This window comes from Falco cherrug, chromosome 4, assembly GCF_023634085.1.
Source record: "Falco cherrug isolate bFalChe1 chromosome 4, bFalChe1.pri, whole genome shotgun sequence".
NCBI lineage: Eukaryota > Metazoa > Chordata > Aves > Falconiformes > Falconidae > Falco > Falco cherrug.
In genome coordinates this window covers 72,853,547-72,870,662 of record NC_073700.1, presented here as the reverse complement: position 1 = coordinate 72,870,662, position 17,116 = coordinate 72,853,547, and the positions used below count along the sequence as shown (strand labels likewise).

The window sequence follows — 17,116 nt, the reverse complement described above, 5'->3', positions numbered from 1 at the left end:
TACTTCATTGCCAAATTTTTCAAGTGTTGGCTTCACTTGAATTGGGCATGACATGTGGGGTAGGGTCTCAAGAACATGAGCTGTGGAGAGAATGAAAGAAAAAAGCAAATTAGTATTTGAGGTGGATGATGCAATCGGGAAAGACAAAGAAGGAAGGCGACTGTGCAAACATATGAGTCTGCCGTGATACAACTTTGTTTCTAGGATGTGCATGTTTTGTATAGAGAGGATTCATCCATAGCAAACCTCAACTGTCTGTAAACAAAGCAGTATTTTCAGTCTGTGTAAAAAGTAAGCTCCGTGTTATAAAAGATGTAAAGCAAGCCAGGTCTCTGAGTGAAATCAGAATTATGGCGTGTTCTGTAATGTCAAGAGGCTTACAGAAGTTTCCTGCTTTGGGTGCATTAAAGTACTTCACCTAGCAAAATTATTCAAACAAACAAAAATGAAGGATATATAGGCAAATCTTTTTGGACAGTATCCTGACTTCTATGGCACATGATATCCTGAGCACTTTAGTATTCATCTTCAATTGCTTACATTTGCACTGACTAGTTCGTAGGGAAAATCAGTTTTTATGATTTATGAAGCATTTCAGCTTGCTTTGCCCCTATACCTACGTCTGCTGTTTGCCACGCGGGTCTCGGCTTTAAGAGCTTAAAGGAAGCATGGGATGTATATATGGAGCATGGTTTACTATATCCTGCTTCGCTGTCTGTGTGACATTTGCTGATTTGGTTTCCTGTAAAAACTGATACATCAGCTCGCTTCTGGCCATAGATAATAGGCAGGAAGAGCTGCCAGGACTCCTGAGAAGAATAGTCCGTATAAACCCTCCATACAGCATAGAGCTGAAGTGAGTATTTTTATTTTAGGAAGAAAAAGCAAATGGTATTATTTGATACTGCAGAAGGAAGCAGTTCCCAGAAAGTACAAATATTTTAAGTCGTTCATGATTTCAAACCCGTTGCTCTACAGAAAACTTAGATAAGATGACAATGTCAGTATGAAACGAGAGAGAACGAAGTTGTTGTGTCACTGCTGCCTGGATCGCTTGGCAGGCTGCCACAATACATTTGCCTGAGCAGTTACATGCTGTACTGGCTGAAATAACAAATGGCACAGTTGCTGTTGGACCTTCAGAAACAGGCTGTGAGGATCTGGAACTCTTGTACTGAACTGAATGCTGCAGATATCTAATTTCTGGGGTTCCTAGTGGAGGTAATCTAATCTGGGTTTAAATGCAGAGAGCACAGCCAACTACTAGTTAATGAAAAATCAGTATGTTTTAGCTAAGGAACTCTCACAGTGTTTGAAATGACAGAAGTGCTCTGAAATATTAAGTTTCTTCTGTGAAATGGTAAAGATGGCAAATTACAGAAAAGATGCTGGTCTTGACAAAAAGAGTGGTCTAAAAAGGGAAAAACCTACCCTATCACAGAACTGTTCTTAACCCATCAGAGTAATTGTTCCCATTCTAATTTTTCCGATTTAACTGGCATTTGATCAGTTTTGAGACTTCACGTTTAGGATTAAACTGACAGCTAGGTTTCACATTTTCAAAGTCATTTTGATGCCTAACTCCCACTGAAATGAGGCATCGAAATAATCCAGCCATGACTGTGGCTGATCTCTTGCTGATCCCTAGCCAAGGCACCAGGAAAGGCAAAAAACTAATCCCAAATCCTGCCTGGTTTGGGATTATTATGCCTTTCCTCTAGGCACCTTTTACCTTTTATTGGATGTTCTTTCTGGTGTGTTGTTTGGGGATTTTGTTTTGTTTTGTTTTTCACTTTGAGTTACGTAAGAAATGTCTTGTCCGTCTGTGGAAATACCTAGAAAAGTTGGAGTCCAAGTCACCTATAAACAACCTGTATCTGTATAAGAACAGGAGCTGAAGCTCTCCTAGTGACGGGACCGTTGCTTTTTGGCCAGGGGGGAGTTACAGGACTCTTTTGTAAGAGAGAAAGTGAGAGTGTTGAGGCTGCTCAGTCCTACAGTGCTGTCGATGTCCACATGCGTGGGGGCTGATCCCCACTGCTGGTGCAAGATAAAGGATATAATGATCACAGAAAATAGTACCGTACCGTGCTCTGAATCATTTTGTGGGGTAGGACATTTTTCAGCTAGGGCCCAGACCGGGTGCTGTTGCCCACCATTTTGGTCTTCTACATGGTTTTCAGAACGACGTTGGAATTTGGCTCCCTGCTGTTCTGAGGAAAGCTTTCATGATTGTCCTTTATTGCTCTCTCTGCCAACAAGTTTTATCATGAGGAACATTACAACCTTGCCTGTGAGTGGTCATCATAAGTACTGATTGACCTACACAGTATGCTACATCAGCATGCCTTAAACTGGTGAAAAACAAGGTGCACAGTGACTGCACCACGTTCTGTGAACACACAGAAAACCGGTAGCTGAGGTTAAATTCCAGGAGCTCTGGATTCTAGCCCTGTTTGCACATCATGAGTGCTGTTTCCCTGGATTCAAAAATCTCTTGGCATAGCTCCCGGGAATCTGGACTACTTCCCTTTCAGATTTTACAAAGTCAATATTCATAAATATTCTGAGGGAAATGCCTGTTGAGTCTGTTACAGAGCGGTACAAGGCATTTCACTTAAATCTCAACATTTAAAAATCTTTTTTTTAATAGGAAACCAGTTGTACAAGTTAACAGTGAAATTGGCTGTTTTCCTTACTATACAACAGGTACAGCTTGGCTTTGAGGCGGTGTGAGATTTTCTGACTCCTCATAACACTTCCCAGTAGGAGAGAAAAAGGTGATTCAGTTTCTCTGCTTTTTCATGCCAGGGCATTTCTGCTGAAAATGCTGCTCAGTGAAGAGCTGCAGTGATAGCTTACGTTAGGATGCTTCTGGCCAGTCTGTCATTTCACCACTAGTTCACAGCTGGTTTTGGAGGGCAGGTTCTTCAGGGCAGGCTAGTGCTGTTTGCGTGTTCAGCATATTGCTGCATTTCTCAGTAACTTTGGAGCTCTTGCCAAACTTCTCAAAATTCAAGGCAAGGCTGTTGAATTTCCCAGAAATTTTGATTTACAGACTCACCACTCGTACATTATCAAAACTTTGTAAGAGGAAGCAAGTAGTTTAAACTTCTGCCTTCTTTTTATCTTATCCCAGTAAGACCTAGTGCAGGAGACACTGCATCGAGGGGGAGGTAAGGTGTTTATCTCTTGGAGCAGCACTGCCCTGAAGTTCAGCTATGGATGAGCAGAATGAAGAAGTAAGAAGGCGCGTTACTGCAATTCTAGCAGCCTCCTGAGATCCAGGTGAGGATTTAGCCCCAAGGTATCTTTTACACCAGTCCCAGCCTTCTCTTTCACCATGTGCCTTCTCACAGCAGCACTCAGCATTATCCCAGCGCCTCCATCAGAGGTCTGCTCCCTCCATCAGAACTACTCCCACACACCACACACACAGTACCAGCCTTGCTCCCTCTACCCCTGTCTTGCAGGTCATCCTCCTTCATGCATACCTATTCAGACCATGATCTACAAAATCGTTTCACAGCTTTTTTTTCATAGGCAATAGGCTGGAGGGTAGAATAGCTTAGAGACTGCCTCAGTCACTTTTTGGCTCATAAATGTCACTATATTCAGTACTCCCTATACACATCACTATATTTTCTCCTCTAGTAAGTTGAGGAAAGTAGTAACTACCTCATTTCAGGGGTAAGGAAGTAAGAGGAGGAATAAAGTGACACATTTACAGGATCACTAAATTAGGTACTTGAGACTGGCTTTGTGGAAAACTCTGTGTTCATCAGGACTGGCGATGTTCCTGGGTGACGCTGCAGCGACAGGACACGCGCTGCACAGATCTGAAATCTACTGTGGGAGGCATCCGTCGCTGTACACGTGCCCAGATCTAATCCACCCTGCTGTGGTCTAATGAGTCATCCCGTATTGTGAATCCAGCATGACAATTCCTTTTCAAACAAACTTGGTGAACTGCATCTGAATGCATAAACAATTTTGGACTAATCAAAATGGCCTTATTCGGTGACTAAACAATGTCAAATAAAAACATAGTTATCAATCTTGGTCATTCTCAGAAGAGACGAACGTAGCACCTTTATGAGCAAAACACAGGACGAGCTGTAGTGGGGCAGAGGGTCATCTCACAGGCCATCGCAGCACGGTGCTGGCCTAAAGGGCAATCACTGGGAGGGATGCTTGGTCTGTTCTGGCACAGACAGAACCGAGGAATGGAAGTTCTATTCTGTTCTGCAGGAAACATTATCAAAAGAAAAATCTTGTGGTTGAAATTAGAATAAAATGTAACAATGTTCTGCCAAATTAAAATTTCATTTTCTCCCTACTATACTGAAAATGCAATAATATGTACTCAGTGACTGTATAATTTATATAATACTTCATGATACTTCAGTTTTACTGAGTTCATTTTCTGATGAAAAAAGATTTTTAAATTCTGCAAAAGTCATGAAAAAAACTCCAGACAGCACAGGCTTAAGGAGTTCATCGAATGAGACAGGAAGTTTGAACTGAAATCACAGATGTAACTGCAATTCTCTGTGCCTTTAGTGATATTAGGTGTATTTCCTTCCAAAAATCAAATATTCTGCCAATGGATAAACCCTATACCATGGGTAAAACTTCATAAACTTGAGGTTAGCATATATTTAAGCTTTTCTAACAATAATCTGACTGATATTAGGGACAGTATCAATTTTTCAAAAAATATGTGCCTTTTTAAACTCATTTTTAATGCCATGGGAAATCGCACTGAAACCTGTTTCCTTTTTTTTCAAATAAAACTGCTCTGTCACATGTGTGTGTTACAGTACTTTACTACTGTAACCATCATGAATTAATATTCATGATGGCATAGACTTACTGGTATACTGATCATGGGTGTAGAATTTCATTTATAATAAAGAATATTGCAATGTTGCTCAACTACTACCCAACAGAATAGTGGCCAAAAGAATGACAAAGATTTCTCGGGTATCCTCTTCATACTTACAGCAATACAACAGTATTCCTATTCCAGTGAGACAGGATCAAATCTGCGGTTAAGGAGAGTCGCCTGTGATTTCATCCAAAATTAGATTATGTGAAGTAGAGTTAAAACAAACAAACACGCACACCTCAAAATAGCCCTCTTCTCTGCAAACAAAACCCACACACGCCTCAAAATAACCCTCTTCTCTGCAAACAAAACCAACCCAGACTCTCTCACAGTTGCTTGTCGATTCCATAGCCTGGTCAGAAGTTGTTTCTTCTTAAATACTGTTTCCCAGTGATTTATTCCTATCTTGAAGCATGACAGTTCTTCAAGGGACCTCTTTGACAGCTTATGTCTATGGTTATATTTTGAGTTGATAGTGAAAATAGATATGAAGACTGTTGGTTTTGATTTAAACTGGATTTTTTTGTGCTTGTACCATGATATGGCAAATAGAAAGGACTGACAAACCAGCTCTGTACCATTTATCCCTTTTGATTTCTCTATTATATCTCAACTTTTGCCTTTCATTTCTAAAAAAAACTGTTGCCTGGCAAGGAAACCTCCTCATCCTTTATTAAACACTGCTTCATCTGTGAACTGCCACATTTCTGCTGTGTCTCTTTTTAACCATGATAAATAACTAGAACTGAGTGTACAGCTCCAAAGTATTAACTGTTATCAGCATGTTATGGTGTTACATTAATTTCAAGGTGTGTTCTGCTCAGCTTCCACTGAGTTCCAAATTTTGCTGAGCATTGACTCTGCAATAACATCCACATAGTTAGATATTATTATGCATGAAGAAAACTTAGAGACCACTGGTGTACTTGCAAAGTTATGTGAGGGATTTAAGATATGTATTAATTTTATTAATTGAGAAGTAGTCTTATCACAAGACTCATGGCACCTAGATAAATGAGAAATGGCAGCCCAGAGCTTTATAACTGTCTCTTGTGCAGATAACAGCACCGTGGGTCCCACTGCTCTGGTTGTGTACAGCTCTTGGCCATGGAGAGCGCTGTAATTAAAACAGAATTCCCACAGTTACCACACAGGAGTGCTTTATTATTACAGAATGGGAGAGAAAACTGAGTTTATTGACTGTGAAGAGCGACCAATGCTTACTCCAGTGGCATTCCCTTTCTGCCTCCTGGCTGGAGATTTGTAGCGTGGATTTCATGTTTGAGAGATTCTGTTCTGGGAGTGAATTAAGGTACTTCACCTCCCAAATCAGTGGTGAGCTATTCTCATCCTGTACAACAGATACCTGCCATGGGTTGTAGACAGATGATAGAGAAGTGAATCCCATTTGCTTTATGTTGCCCAACTGGAAGTTAAAAAAGGTAGTTTAAAAAGTGGGTTTTTTTTAAAAAAAAAGCATGTAGGGCTTGAGGTGTTGCCTTAAGAAAAACAAAATGGTTATTCAGATTTAGTATTTATTCTATTACTCCACTCAGCACAATGATGTATTTATCCTGTGCAGGAATGCAGGCCCAGGCTCAAATTAGGTATGAGATCCAAATTGCTCCTCTTTCTTTCCACTGACAGCAAAGGGAGGTTAGGATGATTGCACTGCTGTCTTAGGAGTTGTGTAGGTGGGCTGAACACATTTGGGGATTTAGAGGAGATTTTTTTGTGGGATTTAAAGTAATTACAGAAAAATGAATCTACTTTCTTGGCAGTGCTTTACTTCTTTTTCTTCTTTCTTTTTTTCTCACCAGTGGCCAAATTCTTTTTGAGATAATAGTATTGTAAAACCAGTATTGAACTGGATCTTACTTATGCACTGTTTTGTTCACTGTTCCTATTAGCTGTCTTATTTCTACATGCTTCCAGAAGTCAACAGGATGAGCTTAAGCCTTGCAAACCAAGACAAGAGATGAAAAAGTGCGAAAAGTTTCGATAATGCTTCTTTCTACTGGCTCCTGTATGGAGGAAAGGTGCCTGGTTCAGCCTTAGCTGCATTTGAAATCAGCTCAGGTGGCTGTTGGTCAGCATCCATAGGTTTGTGTCTTGGCTTTTTTAGTTCATGTGCAACAGTGCTGTAATTTTCCCTCAATTTGATAGTTACATTTAGTTTGTCTGCCATTGAAAATTTTTAGAGAAAATTCAAGATTTCTGTTCATTTTCTGTGATTTCCCTCTTAACTTTAACTCCTTGTAAGGCTTCCTGAAAGATTCCCGTTTAAATACAGCTACATTCTCTGACTTCTTTATACTAATTAGAATGTATAAATAGTAAAATTCCTGACATGATCCTCCTAAATAATGTTTTAGTCTGTGTCTGTCGTGGTTTAACCCCAGCCAGCAGCTAAGCCTCGTGCAGTGGCTCACTCACTCCACTGTAGTGGGCTGGGCAGAGAACTGGAAGGTTAAAAGTGAGAAAACTTGTGGGTTGAGATAAAGACAGTTAAATAGGTAAAGCAAAAAGCTCCATGCACAAGCAAAGCAAAACAAGGATTCATCCACTACTTCCCCTTGGTAGGCAGGTGTTCAGCTACTTCCCAAGGGAAGCAGGGCCTTGGAAAAAGACAGATGCCATAACTCCAAATGTCCCCCCTTCCTTCTCCTCCTTTCCCCAGCTTTTATTGCTGAGCATGACATCAGGCAGTGTGGAATATCTCTTTGGTCAGTTGGGGTCAGCTGTCCTGGCTGTGTCCCCTCCCAGCTTCTTTCCGACCCCCATCCAACTCGCTGACAGGGCAGCATGAGAAGCAGAAAAGCCCTTGCTGCTGTGCAAGCACTGTGAGAGAGAAAGCATTTACAACCTGGTATCTCACAAGTAGGGTGGGATATCAAGCGTTCAAGAAGAATTAAGCTAGGGGAAAGTCACCAGCCTCTTCCACTGCAGAACTTCCAAACATCAGTGTCTTAATGCTGGAAGGCTTCATGATGCCCATGGAAGAAATCCTTCAATACAAAAATCTTTGGTATCTTTGGACTCTGTTGAAACTAGGTGTTTTTTTCTTGGTGTGTGGCTAGAAAGTGGCCTAGTTTATGGCTACATTCCTCCCTGTCCCTACGCAGAATACTTTTGCTTTCCAGGCTATTCTCTGAAATACATACCTTACAAAGTTTCTGGTTTTGAGATAAAAAATCGTGTATATGCTACACTAGTGGCTTGCTAAGGAAAAGTCCTTTCACTAAAAGTAAGTCTCGGCTGTGTTCACCAAGTAGCCCCTAACATAGTATGCTAATTTTAAGATGTAAACACCTTATATGTAAGGATTCCTTATCTGTATTTTATATGAAACAGTTCTCACTCCACAATCCGATACCTAGCTGTGTTTCTGAAACATGACATAGTAGAATACCATGGAAAAATCAAATTAGAACTGATAAAAGGCACATGACAGGATCTTTGTAGGCACACTGGGTGTTCTACAGCCATGGATCTTCTCTCCTTTACCGCTTGAGACTTTTCTATGATGACAGAAAGCAGAAGCCTTCTAGAGTTTTTTACTTGGCCTGAGCATCTGAAAACTTTGGGCTGTATTTGCCATGGCTTTTAACTATGCAGGTGATGCTAATTTGTAGCTGTAAGCAACCAGAAATGCAAGGGCATGGACATTTCTCTTTATTTTCATAGTGTGGATCAAGCATAAACTGAACTTGAAAAGTTAGAAAACATGAAAGTATACATACATTCCCAATAGCCATGTATATTTATGAAGCAATTAAAGTATATGCAAGGAACAATGACATTCTTGCTTTGCAGTAAAGGCAAAATGTTGGAATTTTAAATATTTTTTAAGTTTAAAGCCCAGAAAGAAGCTTGCATTAGTTGAATTTAAAGTGAATATTGTATGTGATATTAATATCCTCAAGGGACTTTTACTAGATAAAGGTTCTGTGGTGACAGATGTTAAAACCTTGATCATTCTCCTTCCTAAAACATTTTATTGTATTTTGTTTTTAGAAATCAGAAATATCAAAATCAATTTTTGAGTAACATTTCAAAGGAATCTGATTTGCATAAAGAGGAATATTAACTTTGCCAATTTCTATTTCTTTCCCTGCTCAATGTCTTGTTTATATAGCTTCTTAATATAGTATATGTATTGTGATAATAGTGAAGACAAAAATGATGTGCATTTTGTTCTTGAGTATGTGTTTATTATATATGTCCACGCAAACATTAGAAATGTATAAAAAACTATTGAATGCCATCTGAGAGATACAGGTTCCCAGATGAAACATCAAAAAACATATTGCATGCAAATGTGAAAGAACAGACAATAATGCAGTTGTTTTGCTTGAACACAAACAAATTAGGCATATTATGTTTCAGGTCTGGATACGATTTCATGTACATCTTCCTGTTGACTATCAAAGTGAAGGGCTACTGTGATTTCAGGATTTCAGGGTATTTTGCCTGGAAGAGTCACCAGTTGCAAGTACTGGATGTGTCAGAAGTAGAGAGCATCTGACCTGTTTCAGAGGAATTTAGGCCTTTCTGTTCCAAATGTAAATGGCAGCTGGCTTGCTATCCACAGAGAGAGATGAAAACATATGTCTATCTAGGGCATGTGCCCCATCATGTTATTTAGCAAATGGGACTTGTGGTAACTATTTGCCTAGAAATCACTGTAGCCTGAGACTGCTGAATCCTTTTGTCTCAAAAGAGAGACAATCTTTCCCTTGGACTATGTCAGATCAGAATGCACAATTCATGTATTTGTGTGATGATTCTCAAGGAGCAAGCCAGAATCAGACATGGTTGTTGAGGAGTATGCTGCAGATGGGACATGGAGGCTATAAGAATAAACTCATCTAGACCTGTGCTGCTTTAGAAAGGGGGTATATATATATATATATATATATATACACACACACCCCTACCCCCCACAGTCAAAATGGCTTTGAAATGGCAGTTTCTCCCCTGTGTGCAAGGGAAAATGAGAAAAAGACAGTTTTCAGATCAGAAAGGGAGCTAATTTGGTGAGGCATATATCCCAAGAAAGGCTGGAATACTTGTCTTGGAAGTATGTATTTCTGATGTCTCTTTTTGGTTTTAAGGGACCTCTGGAAGTCACCATGTAGTATGACTGCCACCCCAAAGCAGGGCTAACTTGAAATTTAGATCAGGTTGCTCAGCTCCTTGTCCAGTTCAGTTTTGAGAATCTCCAAGAATGGCCTAATACAGCTCCTTCTGTCACTTCAGGGTATAACTCATTCCTGGTATAGTCACTGACTGCTGAACAGGTATAACTACTCATCTATTTACTTTCATTTTTCTGCCTATTTGTGTGACACGTGCACTTACTTTATGTGCAGCCCCCTTTGCTGTTTGAATCACCTAGGTTTAATCTAAAGAGTTTTGTGGCAGTTATACTTTCCTCCACTGAAACTGAACTTCACACAGTGTTTCCCTTCTCTTTTTATCTTGGGCCAAAAGAACACCACAAATCCCCAAACTTTCAGTGACAGTCTTACAAGTAACAGTATTCTGCTGGGGCAGCAGCATTATTTTCCATTGTCTGACTTACTCCTTCTAGCACTAGATGCTTTCCTGGGCTTCCAGGTGTTGCTAACTGCTAGTGAAAGAAATATGTAAACAAAATTAAGGTGTCTTGGAAAAATATTTTTTCCTCTACCTCTAAACCCACTTTTTATAAATTTATTGAATGCCTGAATATTTTGAAGGTGTTAGTGCTGGAATATGGAGGAATTCTGAATTGTACTGTGATTATTTGAGTTAGCAATAATCTCAGAGCAAGCATTCGGATCTTTTAGTTGTTCAGCATAAAGGACGTTGCAAGTAGTTAGCAAATAATAAATATCTGTCATATACTGCAGCAACAGATTAAATTTCCCAGATGTGAATTCATCAACATAACAACACAGAACATTGCTGATTATGGCTGAAATACTTCCCACCTCCTGTCCCTGGGCCAGGCTGTTCCTGACCTTTCAACGGGTCCACAGATGTCAGGAGATATTGTGGAGCACTTCCTCTTCACTCCCTGCACGTAGTCCACAGGAGGGTCCAGCACTGCTAAAGCGCCTGACTGGAATCCCTTCTGATGTTAATGGGAGTTTCATCATTGACTCCAAATGAGCTTGGACTTCACTGTTTCTTCTCCTCTAATAATATTGTCAAAGTACCTTCTGACCTTGCCCTGTCTCCTTCCATACTAAGCTCACATTAGTGTTTCCCTGGATGTGCTCTACTTTTCCACCCAGAACTTCCAGCAAGGAGGCTTTTGAAGATTTGCAATGCTTACCAGAAATTTCTGAGAGAATGACAGTACAAGGAGAGCTGCTGTACAACACGCTTCATACACACGGCAGGTTTCATGCTTCGCAAATTCATCTATGGTGTATCACAGTGCTCAGTAAGTCCCATATGATACAAGAGCCTCTGTAGGTAAAACAGCAGTAGATTGCTGATTGCAATCCATTTGGGACCCTTCAGACGGTACATTGATAACAGCCTCCAAGGAATAACATGCTGCTCCCCCCGAAAAAAAATAAAATAAAATAAAAAAGGCACAGGGATACCAGAAGTGGCCCTCCTACCCAGCACAGCAAGAAGCCATAAAACCCCCAAGGCGGATGGTACAGTAAAGGCACCTTTTCAGAAAGATTGTTGCATTGCATGTAGGTGCTTCAGCCTGTGAAAACCCAGCTAGCGGCAAAGTTCTGTTTTCCCCACATTCTCGTTCCCGAGCAAGATTCAAATTCTGTTAACAGCAAACACAGCCACCCCAGTCAGAACGACAAACAAATCTGTCGAATTTCATTTATTGGCTCTCTGAAAATGCCTCAGAGTTCCCCAGCCCCTGCGTCCCTCCCGGCTCTTCCTTGCGGCCCCCGAGCCCTGGGAGCAACCTGCTGGCCCGCGGGGGAGCAGGGATGGGCCACGGGGAGGGGGCGCAGCCCAAACCCCGGCTTCGCAAAACCGGGTCTCTGCCACTTCTGCAGTCCCCGCTCTCGGGAGAAACCCGGTCGTTCCGGCGAGGTTTTGTTTGAGGTCACCTCGGAAAGAAAGGAGGGGGATGTCCCGCTCCCCCGGCGCGGGTTTGGCTGATTTTCCTCAGAAAACAAACCACTGATCCACGTGCAAGCTGACGGGGCCGCGGAGGGGATAAAAAAAACCACAACGACAAGGAAAAAAACCAACCAACAGCCCTCCTCTCAGCTATCACCACTTTATCACCTGCGTGTGCCTGGAAGAAGGCTCTTCCCTTCGCTGGTGGGGGGGGAGGAAAAAAAAAATCAGCTTAGGAAAGCAAAGTTTGAACAGCGAATTCCTGTTATTTCAAAACGCCCCATGTGACAGGATATTTCCTTATCATTTCGAGTCCAGCGCTTTCCCCTGATCCACCAGCCCTTCACAAGTGCGGAGGACCTGCCCGCGGGAAGCCCGCTCCTCTCAGCGGCGGGGCGCCACCGGCGGAGGCGCGGCGATGGCTCCCGCCCTGCTCCTGCTTCGCCTCGCACTTCTCCCCCCGGTTTGTGCGCTGCTGGGTAAGTGCCCCCAGGGGCTGTGCAGGAAGAGATGTGCCGAGAAAAGAGTGGGGTCGCGGCGGATACCGAGCCCAGCCTGACCTGGGGCTTGAGGGAAGGGAACACCCACACAGGTGAAGACCACGGCCATTTTAACCCCCTAGGTGCTGCCTGAGGGGAGCCGCGATGCGGCGGGGCAGGCAGCTGCCCACCCCAGCTGCCTCCCGCTCCTTGCCTGCACCCCGAGGTGCCGGTGCATGAAGCTGCCCGGTGCATGAGGGGGCCTTTTGGGTGCCCCTGGTGGTGTGGGCACCAAGAGGGCTGCCACTGGCAGTGCCTCAGTTTCCCCCACTGCTCTGGGGGCTCAGTCCCCGATCGATTGAACACCATCATTCAGCTTTCCCTCAGGTACCTTCTCACCACCGAGGTTTGTGGAAGGGCCTGGTGTTGGGGCTCTGCCTTTCCTCCAGTCCTCTGGTCTTTAACGGGCCTGGGGACCTGCTCCCGGCAGATGGCTTTCATGGGGGGGGTGTGTGTGTTAAGGTAGCTGAGGTGTTGATACAGATTAGAATTGTGAAAACAGATGAAAGCTGTGTTTCTTAGTGAAATCTGGGGCTTGCACCTGCTTACTCTTAGAATGACTGTGATTTGCATCACACAGCTATTCTGCAGTGAAAGTTTTGCATCTGTCCTTCCTGAAAGCTTCTCAGCATCCTCCACTCTTCCAGTTTGAGGTCTACTGAAGCAAAACTTCGTGACACTACCTTGTAACCCTTCTTGCTTTGTGTAATTAGCAGCAATCATTGCAGGCCATCTGGTAAGAAGAGTCTGTGTGGAGAAGACAGTCATCCTACCTGATGGCTGCCTCATTACTCCCCCCTACCTGCCCTGGCTTTTGGTGTGCTCTTCTGGTGCTCTCCATCACTGCTTTAACACTGCTAGTGCCTCACGAGTTACTTCTTGATTTACACTTGCATAATCTATGATTAGTTTGCAAATGCTGCAGAAATGAAGCTACCTTGGCATGCTGGAAATATCTGTTGTGGAAAGATACTTGGTCAGTGAGATTTTACAGTACTTGGCACAATTCTTTGGATTATAATTGGGGCCAGAGATAGGCAAATAGTCACAGTGTGGTAGGCGAAGAAAAATGAAAGCCTCTGAGAAAAATTCCGTTAGGATCTCCTTGGGACATTTGAGGAAAAGATGCTAGATCCCCCCATAATGGGTTATAATGGTAAAGTTGGTTTCTGTGCTTGGCGTGTTCCTATGCCTTTTAAAGAACCTCCTTTCAGGATTAAGTTTCAACATACAGATACTCTGTTAGAAATTGGTGTAATTCAAAGTACCAAGACTGCGGTACTCATGATCATGCTGTGGTGGACCTTTAAGTGTACCACCTACAGCTCATCTATAATGAAGAATGGCATCCTGTTATGGGAGCTATATAACAAATGTTGCTACAGAATAGTGGAACACAGTTAATGGTGACAGGAGTAATTCTGCTCAGCCCATTTTACAGGTACATCGTGTTCACAGGAGCGGTATCAAGTGTTTACAGATGGCAGGGCATAGAAAGTATTGCACAAATACCTGACTCGTTTCATATTCTTCTAGGCTATCTAATAACTCACATGGGAAGTGTTGTATGGGACTCCTCTTTGGTGTCCAAGTAGGGAGAACAAACACAGAAATAAAGCTGTAAACTAGAGCAATACAGGAACATGCTATGAGTCTGCTGCATGGTCGTGGATGAAACAGGAGCAACCCTGAGGGGAAGGAAGTCCTGCAACTACAGTCTCAGCCACAGTTGCTCCTGCATCCTGCTACCTCCTCTTTTGTCCTGTTTTGGTGCCAGCTTATTTTCAATACCTGCTTGGCTGTGTTGGCTCTTTAGCTGCTTACCTATATAGTATTCCTTGTCAGAGCCCTGCATGCACTGGGGCTCTTGTATAAGCAGCCGTGTTGCATTTACACACTGCTAACACTTTGTAAAGGGGCAGTCAGAATAGCAGAGGGCCAGAGATTTGACTTTTTTTTTTTTTTACCCCCCCTCCCCCAACACCCGCCCCCCCCCCCCCCCCCCCCAGCAAACCTCTTTGTTTAGATTTCTAGCCTTATTTCTGAAGCCAAAACTGCACCCTTTCAGACTGGGTGCAGCGTGCAGCAATCCAGGCTTTTGACTTTGGGGTACTGTTTTCATTTACATAGCATCCTCTCTTTAATACCATAAGCTGCATAAAATAAGGAATGTTATTTTAGGCCACAAATGCAGTTTTAGCACTTTGAAAGATCAGGCAGTGTTTTCGACACATGTGAAAATAAATGTCTGACATCTCTTTTAACCAGAAACTTTGAATAAGTTTTCAGGAAAGGGAGAGTTGCAAGCTTTGCATATATCAGTTTGCAATAACATTGTGCTAAATGCTAGTAGAAAAGCAGAATTAAAAAAGCTATCACCAGCAGTGATAATTATACATTTCCTTGTATTGTCTGTAAGTAAAACAGATTGGCAAAAGGCAACAATTTCTGTCTCCAGTGCTCATCAGTTTTAGACTACTTCCCAGTGAATTGGAAGTCAAAGGACAGGAGAAGGAAACTGAACCATGGATGAGATAAGTATAGGTCAGCTCTTTCTGCGAGAGAGTGGTAATTTGTTCCCAGGTTGTTCTTCTGCAGTAAAGTATGACCATTTCCACACTGGAGCCTCAGCAGAGAAGGGAAAGTTTTCTGTGTTTAACCTGTTTTTCTCCTTAAATATTTCTTCATAATAGAATTTGTTTAATTTGGTAATCATACACTAAAATAAATAATGTTTTAATTAGCTTCAATCCCCAGATTCACATAAATTAGTATTTCTCTTTTCTAGCTTATAGCCTAGCAAAAATATAGTTTTAAGACCTTGTGCATCCTATTACGTTCTGTGATCTAGTACCAGAGAGAACTATTTAGTTTCCATGCTAATATGTATCTGAAGGGGACCTGAAAAGAGAAATTCTCAGTCTTTCTGCAGCACCAGCTCAGAAATGTTGCAGTCCATAGCACATCAAGGTGTAGGACATGTTAAATACTTTTCTAGTGGTTACAATTTTGAAATAAACTTTCAATACGTGAAAATGCATGCTGAGAAGCACTATTTGCTAAGAGGGGGAGATAACTTTGGGAGCTGTGGAGAGCCTCAAAGATTTTTGTAAGTCCTTAAGAGGCATGCCCGATGACGGCAAATCCCACTGCTGTCAGCATTTCATTCATAATGGAGGAATGTAAGAAAGGAGGAAGAAATCACTGATGACTGCAGTTGAGCGAAAAACAAATATGCTGTTCTAGCCCTACAAGTAGCTTGTGTATAAAGCTTAGTTCCTCTCAGTTAAGACTCTAAGGATTTTAGCAGAGCTTATGGAAACAGAACCCCCACTATGGGGAAATGGAGCCTGAAGAACTGAGTGACTGTTGTCATCTCCTCGTGCCTGGGAGCCAGGATCAAGGAGCCAGTGCTCCTGGAGTGTTCACTGTCAGGATTTGCAGTGTGCAGTGGCTCCCTTGTTTCAGTAACTCCCATGGGTACAGCTTGGAAAAATACTATGTGTTTATCCTCTTCAGTTTAACCAATGCTTTAAAGTTATAGGAGACATGAGGTCTGCATGTCTGCTGCCTTGCACTTTTGAGGGTGGATGCTTTCACTGACTCAAAACAGTTGAAATGTCCTCACATCTAAACTAGCTGCATTCTACAGTCACTTTGACAGGTGTAGGCCATAGGAGTACTGTACCTTCTTTTCCTGAACAGATGATGAGATTTTTACCCCAAGAGTAGTATCCAGATGTATATTTCATTTAGATAGTAGGTAAGCTACTTCAAATGATTCCACTGTTTTTTATCTTACAGATACTAGCATTTTCTTAATATACAATGAAGATCACAAGCGCTGTGTACTGGCTCAAAGTTCTAATTCAGTGACTACTGCTCCTTGCGTTCAAGAAAATGAGTCACAAAAATTCAGGTGGGTCTCAGATCACCAGCTTATGAGCGTATCATTGAAATTGTGCTTGGGAGTGCCTTCGAAGAAAGACTGGGTTCCGATCACGCTGTATCCTTGTGACAAGGCTAGTGAACTTCAGCGATGGGAATGCAGAAATGAGACTCTCTTTGCAATCCAAGGGGAAGATTTGTTTTTCAACTATGGAAACAGACAGGAAAGGAATATTATGCTGTACAAGGGATCTGGTTTGTGGAGTAGGTGGAAAGTCTACGGAACCACAGACGATCTGTGTTCTCGAGGCTATGAAGGTAAAGTTCTGCAAATTAATTTCTGTATTTCAAACTAATTTCTATGTGTATCTAATTAAAATATTTAGAAGTATAGGAGAATTTCCTTCATCTCATTAATGATCAGTGAGTGTGACGTCCGGTGAAATCAGTAATACTTGAGTTGTGTTTTATGTTTTTTGATGGGTTCATTTTGCTTTTTTGTCAAAGTTGTCAAAGTTCTGATAGATGATGCCTGGTGGCTATTCATTTGGAGAGGGGAAAAACATCTGCAGTTATTCAGAACATGTGTATAACTATTACACAACTGTTAATGATAGCTGTTAATATATACATGTGTACAGAAAGACGTAGTGTAAGTGTACTTACACTTACATAATCTGTCTGTTGATAATGTTGTTTTTGGTTT

At 42.0% G+C, this 17,116-nt stretch overlaps 1 protein-coding gene across 2 annotated transcripts in view; it reads left to right on the top strand.

Annotated features, from left to right (window-relative positions):
• Nucleotides 1–12,227: 12,227 nt before the first annotated feature.
• Nucleotides 12,228–17,116, top strand: part of LOC102051513 (macrophage mannose receptor 1-like) — a 66,594-nt gene continuing 61,705 nt past the window's right edge. The window contains exons 1-2 of one of the 2 annotated variants that reach the window (XM_005432149.4): nucleotides 12,228–12,462; nucleotides 16,327–16,728. In XM_005432149.4, the coding sequence (XP_005432206.1) occupies nucleotides 12,402–12,462; nucleotides 16,327–16,728 (463 nt within the window). In that variant the 5' untranslated portion in view covers nucleotides 12,228–12,401. The remainder of the gene's footprint in view (nucleotides 12,463–16,326; nucleotides 16,729–17,116) is intronic. The other variant, XM_027800485.2, reaches the window with a different exon arrangement.